The sequence below is a fragment of the Anser anser genome (genome assembly GCF_964211835.1).
Source record: "Anser anser genome assembly, chromosome: 16".
Taxonomy (NCBI): Eukaryota; Metazoa; Chordata; class Aves; order Anseriformes; family Anatidae; genus Anser; species Anser anser.
This window is the reverse complement of record NC_139737.1, coordinates 3,743,827-3,754,070: the sequence shown is the minus strand read 5'-3', so window position 1 is coordinate 3,754,070 and position 10,244 is coordinate 3,743,827. Positions and strand designations below refer to the sequence as shown.

Below are 10,244 nucleotides of genomic sequence, written 5' to 3'. Positions count from 1 at the left end.
GCCTCCTTGTTGTGCCGCTTCCTGAGGTGGGGATTAGTCCTCTTCTATTACATTAGTCTCGTTCTTTCTCTTCACCAGAAAATTGAAAGAGAATAACATAAAACTTTATTTGACTCCAAAGTATGTACCAGTGATTTACAAAGACCATCTTTAATACTACAACTTAAAAACAGGTCATAATTACATTTAAGATGGACATGTTAAAAACCCATTTTACAATATTTACCCCTCATAAAAAACAATATGATATAAGTTATAAGTCCATTTCAGAAGCAAGATTTTGTCCCCAGGTGGCTAGATATATATATATACACACACAAATATATATATGATGTGTAAGTGCACGAATGAGCTAGGTGTCTTGGGAGAAGAAGTGTGTTTTTCAAGTGAAGCCTGCGCTGTAACAGGAGTGAGTTAGGCTGAACGGGAGAAGGCAGCTGGTGGCAGGTGAGGTGATGGCAAAGTGACGTTGCTACTCCAGACAGAGGTAACCTTTCTTTAGTACTTCCCTTTCAAGCAACAGTTTCTTGCTTCGTATAACAGGACTTTTGTCAGTGGTAGCAAAGAGCTGGCTGTAACTGCAAAGAGCTCAGTGGTGGGTGTGATGGCCTGCTTTCCCTCAGCAGTTCTTCCAGCCTATTTTGTTCCTTTTTTTTTTTTTTTAAATCTTATAAATTAATCTGATAGGCAGATGCTAATTCTGAGAGCAGAATTTTGTCCAAGGTCCCCCTTGCAAAGCTTTTTATTTGTGTAGCGGCAGCAGGTGTACTGAGACTGACCTTGGGGGCAGGGTTAAATGCGGCCTTGCTTATAAAAGCACAGAAGTGACGGAATTAATCCAGTTTGTCCTAATTGCATTATAATACAGAAACTGCCTCCAGCCTTCAGCAGAAGACAGCCTGTGACTGTTATTAACTGCCTCAAGTGTTCTGTGACCTAAACCTATGTGCGTTGTGAGGGTGGGGTGAAGGGAACAGGGTTCGGGACATGCTGCACAGCTGCTGTGTGCTTCAGCCCACGTTCGGCAGGGGACAGCTGCTCTTCACACGAGCCGTGTGTCAGCACGAGTCCTGTTGTGGACGCTTGACCACCGGGGAAGGAGTCGGACCTGCCTCCGCATCCTGCTCCAACTTTTTGGTTATATTTGTGAAAAATGCCTCTAAAGTGCCCCCTTCTCTCCACCTTCCTCCCCTGCCCCCCTTCTCCCCATGGATTCGTGGCCCCTCCGTGGTTTTGGCCCCAGACTGGTGCCTGTAGGCTTGCGCTGCAGTCGCTGCAGGTCAGGTAAGTTTGGCCACGGCTAATCGCAACGAGGAGGTGACGGCGGGGGCCCAGGGAGCGGTGCGGTGTCTGTCGGTCAGGCTGCACGCTGAGGTGCGCTTACTTACAGCACGGGGCAACCCCTAAGGCCCACGGAGCCCCTGACGGTCCCGGTTTGCAGCAGGTTCACGTGGCTCTGGTTGATCAGCAGATTCCTTACACAGCCCACGTAATGAGGGAGGGGAGGTAACGATGGCGCTGTGCTGGCCTGGTCTGTTTCCGCTGGTGGAACAAATAAAACCAAGCATTAGTGGGGCTAGAAACAGGGCAGGGGGTTAAGGACATTTTATGTGCAAGAGCAGTAGTATTGCTTTGGGGAATTTTGTTCTGGAGCGCATCTCCCCCCCCCCTCACCTGGCTGTCCTCCCAAGTAGAAGGTCGCCCTTGTGCTGGGTGCAGGAGGCTGGCTGGGCCCCATTGTGTATTTTCGTTCCGTGTCCACGTCGAGCTGGATTGCGTTTTTCCATTTGGTAACTTAGAAAGAAAGCAAAACCGGTCAGTGCTGCTTCCTCACCTGGAGAACAAGTCCACCGCCGCCCTCTGGCACAGCCCAGTGCTGGAGCACAGCAAAACTGGGCTGGGCAGAGGCCCTGCTGTGGCGCTCGAGAAACGCCCGGGGTCAGGAGAGCCTCCCCCAAAGCTGCCTTGTGGCACCGCAGCCGTCCATAAATTGGGGTGTTTTCCTGCAGAACAGAGCTGCCCTCTCCCAGCAGGGGCTGGGACCCCCACCCAGAAAGGCCCCGATGCAAAACCCTCAGCACTCCCCGGACGGCAAGTGCATTAAAGGCTGAGCCCAGGCAGGTGGGGCTCCTGCTCAGTCACCGGGCCCGGCTGCAGGCTTTGAACCCACTGGACGGACGTGCGCCCAACCGAGCCTTGTAGCCCCGAGCCTTTCACCCCCAGCAGGATGGAGCCGAGCCCGGGCCTGGCCTGGCAGTGTCACGGGGCAGCCCTGGCCTTGCCGGTGGCTCTGTGACCTGGTAACCGCCCCGTCCCTCGGGCTCACCAGGTCTGACAGCACTAACGAGACTGGGCAAGGGCTCTAATTAGAAAATTACTTAATGGCAGCTACAATCTCCCAGATTAACCACATACAGGTGGGAGCTGGGGTTTAAATACCCAAGGAGGGAGCCCGGCCTCCACCTCATAGGTGTAAGCAGAGCAGCAGGAGGGGAGCAGCACCCCCGAGCTGAGTGCTGTCACCTCACCTGTGATGGTGTGCCACTGCCCGTCGCAGAGGGACGGGCACGTCACTGATGCGTGGAACTCGTCAGCCCCCGTGTTCGCTCTCACGGTGACCTAGCACGGGAGACAAAATCATCAGAGGTCACTGAACTGAGCATGGTGGGCAGGAGATGCCTCTGAAAACTCAGGGGGAAGCTGCCCTTCCCGCTACCTTCGTCTCCTCCATGTACAGCAGGAGATGGTGCCTCCTTCTTGTGCCAACGTGGAAGATGAGCCCAGAGGCGCTGCGGGGACGGACCTCCAGTGACACCTCCAGGTCCTGCTCAGTTGCCACTGCATCAGCTGAAAATGAAATGCTGCTGGTGAGAAGGGGACGAGGGACCTCCTAGAGGCGCATCCCTCCCAGGGCCACGGGAACCAGCCCAGGCTGCTGTGGGGTACCTAGGCTGATGGACCCGCCATCTGCAGCAAAGAAGACCCCGCTCTCCAGAGCGCCCTCGTAGCATGGCGTCACCCCAAAGGTGCGTGAGGGGGCACCCAGGGGCTTTCCATCCAGCTGCGGGTTCCTCAGGCAGCCATCAAAGCTGGAGGCTGACGTGTCCTGCAGAGAGAGGCCGTGAGAGTGAGTGCAGAGGGGCCAAACACAGCAGGCACGGGGCCGTACCATGGGACCAGGAACTAGCAGAGATAGCATGATGCCACGGGACCACCGAGCCCTTACCAGCACGTGAGCCTTGGCTTTTCCAGCTGGGATCCCCCCCACGTACAAGGGGCTCCGGGCCACGAAGAGCCCTGCTGTGGCCACTGCAGCATCCTGGGCTCGCAGCCCGTCGATGACCAGCTGGGCTCGGTGCTGGTCTCTGCTGAAGAAGACCTGCAAGGACCAAAGGTCAGTGCCAGGGCTGGGGGCTTCCTGGGGTGGGAGGAACCCCAGGACCATGCCTGGGGAAGGGGGAGGCCGACTCAGAGGTTCAGTCAGCCCTGGCTACAGCTTTGCTGTCCCTTTTTCTGTCCCATCTGATGGTGGGAGTCCCGCGTGCAATTAGGAAGCGATGCTCAGAACAGGGTTGTGGCAGCAGGGGAGGGGGGAGAGCAACAAGTTTCAGAGAGGTCTTGCCAAAAACCATCCCGCTGCTCACCGTGTGCCACCGCCGGTCCCGGTACTTGTCTTTGCTGCGGATGCGCAGGCGGCGCCTGCCAACGTCCACCACGAAGACGAAGCGCCCGTTGGAGACAAAGAGAGCCATGAAGGTGCCCCGCTTGCCCGCCACGTAGAAGAGCAGCCCGCTGGAGGAGTTCAGCCTCACCTCCAGGGAGAAGTGGGACCTGCAGGGACAGGGGGGTGATGGGAGCACCCTGCCCGCCCACAGCTGCAAGGAGCCACCACTCTCCGAGCGACAGTTCTTGGGGCTGAGTGTGCGTGGGGTGGGCACAGAGCGAGCCTCACCTCTGGCTGAAGGAGGCCGGGATCTCCTCAAACTCCCAGCGGCTGCTCGGGGTGCCCCCAAAGCGGAAGGTGCCCCCAGCTGCGTGGGGCAGCTGGCAGAGCCCCTCCCGGTTATGGCGGCGGTCCTTTGAGACGGGCTTGCCCGGCACCTACACGAGTTGCACCAAGGAATGGAGTGAGGGGAGCACCCCTGTGAGTGCTGCAGGGCAGAGGTGCCCAGGAAGGGCGTGATGGTGGCGTTTGGGGAGGATGGGGAAAGGACGTAGACAGGTCTGACAGCAGCTGGTACCTTGTGTTTCCTTCTGTCCTTCTTCAGGGCAACTCTGAGCTGCTGTGGCTGCTCTCCCCAGGCACAGCTCATGGTGACGTTGATGCTCTCCACGTTCTGTTGCAGGTCCACCACCATCTGTGGCTCTGACCTCCTACACGCAGGGAGAAAGAGTTCCTGTTACTGGGCCAGCCAGGGAGGCAGGACAGGGCTGAATCTGTGCAAAGACGCTTACCTCTTGACAAAGACGTTCCCGATGCAGCCGGTGAGGTTGCTGAGGGCACCTGGCTCTGGCGAGCCCCCGAGCTGGAAGAGCAGCCGTCCATCCTGCCGTCGCTGCCGCCGGCTGGGCCTGGCGCCTGCCGTGGTGTCCTGCAGCTCGTCGTCCACGTACAGCCGCACCCTGGCAGGGAGGAGTGGCGAGGGCTGAGCAGGTCCCCGTGGCGGCTGGCCCCTCGGGCCCCGCACACCGCCAGGACACGTACCCACGGCTGTCACTGTAGAAGGCCACATAGTGGGCCCGGCCATCTGCGTAGGCGTTTTCAGTGGTGATTTTGGTTTCCAGCAGGTTCAAGGCCAGCTGGCCCCTCTGGAGGGACACCTGGCACGTCCCCTCCTGCAGAAAGCATCGTGCCGTTACAGAAGGAAGGCACAAGGGCCCGTGTCACCACCACCCTCCAAGAGCTCAGGGTGGAGACTTCACTGTGGATTCACTCCCTGACTCCACCAAAATCCCTCCCTTTCCCAAGGAGGAGCACTGCCGCCCCCGGAGCAGGAGTTAACGTTTCTGCCCCAGTGCCAGGATAACTGGGGGGACAGCAGCAGCCCACCTGGGTAGCGTGGTGGTAGAGCAGCCCCTCATGCTGGCTCGTCTGGAAGCTGAAGCCACTGTAGAAGTCCCGCAGCCCTGGCACATCCTTCAGGGCCAGGGTCAGGTAGCCGTGGCCGTGGACACTGACTGAGCGAGCCACCTGCAAGGGATGCCAAGGAAGAGAGGTGAGAGCCAGGCCCAGCACTGCAGGCTGCTGGGAAGAGGAGCAAGGCATCCAGGTTCTCGCTCGGTCTGCCTGGTGCTACGGCTATCACGTGGAGCACCTTGCCCTGCCCCCTGCACTGAAGGGCTGTGGGTTTTATGCACCTTTCTGCCTGGACAGGAGATGGGGCCTGTCCCAGGGGTCCTGTGATCCTGTCCCCAGTGGGCCCTTTTCCCAGCTGTCAGAACATCGTGCTTACCAGAAGGTCTGAGGTGCAGCCGTAGCTCACGCCAACGGTGTTCATGCGCTTCAGGTCAACGTATTTGCCAAGAGCCTTCAAGCCCTTCATGCAGCCCCGGATGGGCCCACCCATGGGGAAGAGTGCTTTCAAGCTGCGGGAGAAGCAGACAGCCTTACCGGACGGCCTTGGGGGGTTCTGGCCCTGCAGCCTCTCAAACAGAGCACTTGGGACCACGAAGGCCTGGCGTGTCTCCAGTGCCTCATGCACGAGGCTGTTTCATAGCACCCAGCTTGGCCAAGGAGGGCTCATGACACCCATCAGCACCTCAGCCCTCAAGCCCATGGTGATGGGCAGGATGAGGAACCTTCCCTGCAGAGTTCCAGCAGCCCTGGCTGTGGCTGGGGAAGGGCCAGGGCCACCCCCAAGGACTACAGAGCTGAATATCTGGGCTGGACCCACCTGGGGGGTAGCAAAGCTGGGGGCACGCCGCCCAAGTAATAGGAGACAGCATTCTCCAGGGAGTTCTCCTGCTCCACCATGAAGATGGTGAGGCGCTCCAGCCGCACCAGGATGCGCTTCTTGTTGTTCATTTTGAGCAGGAAGATCTGGATCTGCAGACAGAGGAGAAAAATGACCTGCCAGCCTGGGGCGATCGGATCCATCACGGAGGACAGCGCAAGGTGTCCGGTTCACATCTCGAAGCAAAGAACACCCCAGAGGGAGGCACGGAGCCAGCAGGCTTCAAATCTTCTCCCAAAACCAGGGGTCAGGTGAGCCACTTGCCCTCTGGATGAAGAGCCACCCCCCCAAGTGAGCCGTGCACCCACCACTCTCCCTTACCGCTTTGTTTGTGGTGCTGCTGACGGTGAGGGAGGACGAGTTGCTGCTGGGTTTTGCCATCTCCAGGCCAGTGCTGAAGTCATAGTAAAGCACCAGCTTCCCGTCCCGGATGGCCAGACACAGGAACTGACCCTAGGGGAGGCAGGGTGGATGCTCAGCACCATGCCCTGGTGCTTGGTGCACAGCCCAACCTGCCTTTCAGCACCAGCAGAAGCAGGTCTCGGTGCCTCAGCCCATCACCATGGCAATGAGGAGGGATTCACGTGCAAGGAGCAGCCCTGTGCGGGGGGCACAGGGATGGCACTGCGAGGTGGAAACGCTCCTCACAGCACTGACTGTGCCGGTGAACCCTGGCCTAGCTCAAAAGCTCTTGGAGCTTGGGGGAGGCCCTCCGGGACCAGACAAGTGACTGCCTTGGCTGTGAGGTCTGCGTCCAGCCCTCTTGTGGCTTTTAACAAAAGTGCAGAAATACTGCGCCAAGCAGCACTCTGCCACTTCCAAAGCCCTCTCTTCCCGATTGCCCCAGCCCACTCGCGGAGGTGTGGAGGCTCCCTAGAGGAGCGGGCACCTGCCTGATTCTCCAGGAAGAAGAGGATGCCGTTATAGGAGACAACCCGGATCTCCTGCTCGAAGCGCTTGGTTGTACCAAACTGGCTCTCAAACTTGATCTCTGCATACCCGGTACCATCAAAGTAGGAGCCGTCGGTCAGCCAGGGATCTCCTGTGGACTTGGACCTGGACCATGCAAGAAGAGACACAAGGCATCACTCCAAAGCCAACTGCCACGCTCTGGGGCAGCCAGGGGTCAGGGTTAAGCCCCTGGGACAGGAGCTGCCCTGGCCTGGCTGTGGTGCCTTACCTCGCACAGGGCTTCTCAGCGGTGGTGTCCAACTGGAAGGTGTGCTGGAAGTTGTACAGACTCACCACCTCCTCGTTCAGCGTGTCCAGCTCCAGGCACCCACGGTAGTTGGGATAACGCAGGGTGGGAGGGGGCTGGGAATGGAACCAGATAAGGCAAGTTTGGTCCTGGTTTTCCCACCATATCAAGGGCTCTCCCCCCAAGAAGCTCCAAAGATACGGCTGAGACCTCCGAGGAAACCGTGCCTCCCTCCCTGCTGCCCGCCTCACCGTGAAGCTGGCGGGGTAGCCACCCACGTAGAAGACCACGTTGTGCGGGTCGAGGTTGAGCAGCCCCTGTTCCCCCTTGGCCACGCTGTCTCCCTTGGTCTCGTGCACCGTGTGCCTTTCCACAATCACGGACATTTGCCCGTACTGCAGTATCCTGCGGCAAGGAGGGATGATCAAGGTAAGTGGAGATTCCCAAAGATGAGCCAACCTTGCCCTCCCTGAGCAAAGGGCCTCCCCATGCAGCTCAGCCAAAAACGGGTGCACCTCCCACCAGGGAACCCCACAGCAGCAGTGCATCGAAAGGAGTCAGCACTCTTGTTCTCAGTGCTGCCACCAGGCTGAAGGGACTCTCCCTGAGGAGCACCATCATCTTTCACCTTTCCTTTCGTGAAGGCACCCCCCCAGACCTTCCGAGACACGGTAAGACAATTTCCCTGGCATTTTTTTTTAAGTCGATCATTGATGAATGGTGTGGAATCCACAGCACCTCTGCAAGCCCGAGGCCTGCCTGGGTTTGAGCACAGTACCACTATGCACGTGCACTGCGGGGACAGGCTCCCAGGGAGGTCCCTCAGGACGCGTCCCATCAGTCTCCTACCGGTTAATGCTGATGGTGGCGAACTGCTCTCCGATCTCCTCATCGACGGTTAGGGAAGCTGGCTCCTCGTTACCCAGTTTGTAGACCCACTGCACTTTGTGGTCCTTGAGCACGATACCCAGGTAGTCTCCAGTGGCCTGAATGCAGGAGAGACAGGGCCACATGCTGGCAATCAGGATGCGCAGGAGTGCACCAAGCGATGCTCTCCCTGATGCACCAGAGCAGGGGGAACAGCAGGGCATGGGGAGAAAAGCTCCTGGTTCCCCAGGTGCTGAGGGCTGCACCGAGGGCATGATGTCCAGGCAGGATCCCCCACTGACACTGCTACCTGCCTGGGCTCCCGCTGCCCCCCTCCTGCCCGCGTGGTCCCATCTCACCTCCCGGCTGCCCAGGTACAACACGAACCGCCCCTCTTCTGCCCCGTCCTGCCGTCGCTGCCGGCTCCTGGGCTCAGGATTTTGGATGTAGAATTTGAGGGATGTGTAGGCTGCCAAATCCTGCAGGTTGCTGGGCATCCGGACCTGCACGCCTGAGCTGCCATTGAACTTCATGGGTACTTTCACCTGCAGGGAAAGAAATCCAAGCCCAAAGGGCTGAAACCACTGCTGCTACCTCTTGTCCATGACCGCTCTGCCAAGTCCACTTTCTGGAGTCTTCCCTTGAGCAAGCAGCCATGCCTGGTAGCCCCAGAGCTCTTCTAGCTCCCTCTCCCATTTACATACCACCCTCAGGTAAGTCCTCGTTCACCCCAAGCCCCTCGCCCCCTGTGCACAGCCCTCACCCTCCCACAAGCCCACCTTGCTGGCGGCGTTCCTCGCCTGCGTGATGAGCTGCCGGATCCGCACGATGTTCTCTGACACGGTGGCATTCTTGTTCCTCCTGTTCTCCAGGCTGCTCAGCGTCCCCAGCAGGAGCGGGATGGTGCTTTCCAGGCTGGACACTGGAATTAGAAAGGAACCAGTGTTTTCGTGTTAGTGAGGAAGGGAGATGTGAAGATCTTGCAATCTTGAGACGTGCAAGTCCAAGCAGGGTCATGCTATCACCCCCCAAGCACAGCAGCCTTGAAGAGGGGTTTAAAGATGCTCCAGTGCATGCAATCTCTTGAAGTAAAGGCCCAGGTGATACACACACTGTAGACTGAAATTAAAACGGAGGAGCAGGATTTGAGGCACCTAGTACTGGCTTCTTCACGTCCCTCCGCTCTTGATGTGGAGCTACAAAGCACAGCTCCTAAAAGCAAGGTCTCTGAGGACAGATCTGTCCAGGCACTGGCTTGCACTGGACTCAGCCCCAGTAGCCAAGCAGGATGAGCACTCACCAGATTTCCTGGCGTCTTGGACTGCTCGGTTCAGGTCTTCGTTTCGAAGGCCTCCGTACTTGTCTTTCCACTCATCCAGGTTCTTCCTCATGGTGCTCAGGGTATCTTCCACTCTTGAAGCTGTTTCGTTGGCCTCTGTCGCTGCTGCTTTGGCCTTCTGGATCGCTTCCTTTGTGTCCTCTGGAAAGACAGGAGGAAAATCTCTGAGGTGGCCAGGAGAGGAGAGGAAGCAGTCTTGGCTCACAGCCTGGTCTTGAGAAAAGAGGCAGAGAGCACCAGTGCCCACCCAGGACAAACCTTGGTCCCTTCCCAGCATGTCTTGCACAGACTGCAGCTGGTTCAAAAGCTGCTCCTTTTTCGTGCGGAGGTTGGCCAGCTTGTCCTTCGCTGTCTGCAGAGTGCCTTTAATAGCTGCAATTAAAGAAACGTATAAACACATACTCAGCATGTTGGGTCTCAATCCAGCCCAAAGGACATCGTGATCTGCTACTTCTGCCCAAAGCCTCCATCCTGCAAGGAGTTTCTCTCACCTCCATTGAGTTTTCTCTGCTCTCTCATCACAGACTCCTCAAGGTTGCTGCTGTTCCTCTTCAGCTCCTTAGAGATAGCCCCGAGATTTTCTGATATGACATTCTGTAAAACAAACAGGCGCTGCCTGGGAGTCTGGAAGAGGAATTCAAGTCTCTGCTCCTGACCACTGTCAAAAAAATGCTCATTTGGACAACTGCAGTGGGGTGTCCTGTGGGGTGTGATGGGGAGACCCCAACCCCCAGAGACCAGCCCTGGCCTCGGCAGATCTCATGTTATCTGACAAAGAACGAAGCGCTGAAGTCTCAGAGGGAGGGGGCAGCAGACCACTACGTGTGGCTGTGAAAAAATGCAGGACCATTGAGGAAATTTGGCTTTTGCTCGTCTGCACAGCACG

At 57.8% G+C, this 10,244-nt stretch overlaps 1 protein-coding gene across 4 annotated transcripts in view; it reads right to left on the bottom strand.

The window, feature by feature from the left end:
• Window positions 1-82: 82 nt before the first annotated feature.
• Window positions 83-10,244, bottom strand: part of LAMA5 (laminin subunit alpha 5) — a 93,882-nt gene continuing 83,720 nt past the window's right edge. For all 4 annotated transcript variants that reach the window (XM_083801477.1, XM_083801478.1, XM_083801479.1 and 1 more), the window contains exons 57-80: window positions 9,850-9,952; window positions 9,617-9,730; window positions 9,320-9,499; window positions 8,799-8,941; window positions 8,379-8,564; window positions 8,002-8,138; window positions 7,404-7,557; window positions 7,135-7,268; window positions 6,848-7,010; window positions 6,276-6,407; window positions 5,895-6,046; window positions 5,454-5,586; window positions 5,051-5,191; window positions 4,706-4,836; window positions 4,456-4,623; window positions 4,242-4,374; window positions 3,953-4,101; window positions 3,645-3,831; window positions 3,227-3,379; window positions 2,947-3,106; window positions 2,717-2,847; window positions 2,529-2,619; window positions 1,675-1,794; window positions 83-1,542 (exon numbers count right to left, since the gene is read on the bottom strand). In XM_083801477.1, the coding sequence (XP_083657603.1) occupies window positions 1,385-1,542; window positions 1,675-1,794; window positions 2,529-2,619; window positions 2,717-2,847; window positions 2,947-3,106; window positions 3,227-3,379; window positions 3,645-3,831; window positions 3,953-4,101; window positions 4,242-4,374; window positions 4,456-4,623; window positions 4,706-4,836; window positions 5,051-5,191; window positions 5,454-5,586; window positions 5,895-6,046; window positions 6,276-6,407; window positions 6,848-7,010; window positions 7,135-7,268; window positions 7,404-7,557; window positions 8,002-8,138; window positions 8,379-8,564; window positions 8,799-8,941; window positions 9,320-9,499; window positions 9,617-9,730; window positions 9,850-9,952 (3,453 nt within the window). In that variant the 3' untranslated portion in view covers window positions 83-1,384. The remainder of the gene's footprint in view (window positions 1,543-1,674; window positions 1,795-2,528; window positions 2,620-2,716; window positions 2,848-2,946; window positions 3,107-3,226; window positions 3,380-3,644; window positions 3,832-3,952; window positions 4,102-4,241; window positions 4,375-4,455; window positions 4,624-4,705; window positions 4,837-5,050; window positions 5,192-5,453; window positions 5,587-5,894; window positions 6,047-6,275; window positions 6,408-6,847; window positions 7,011-7,134; window positions 7,269-7,403; window positions 7,558-8,001; window positions 8,139-8,378; window positions 8,565-8,798; window positions 8,942-9,319; window positions 9,500-9,616; window positions 9,731-9,849; window positions 9,953-10,244) is intronic.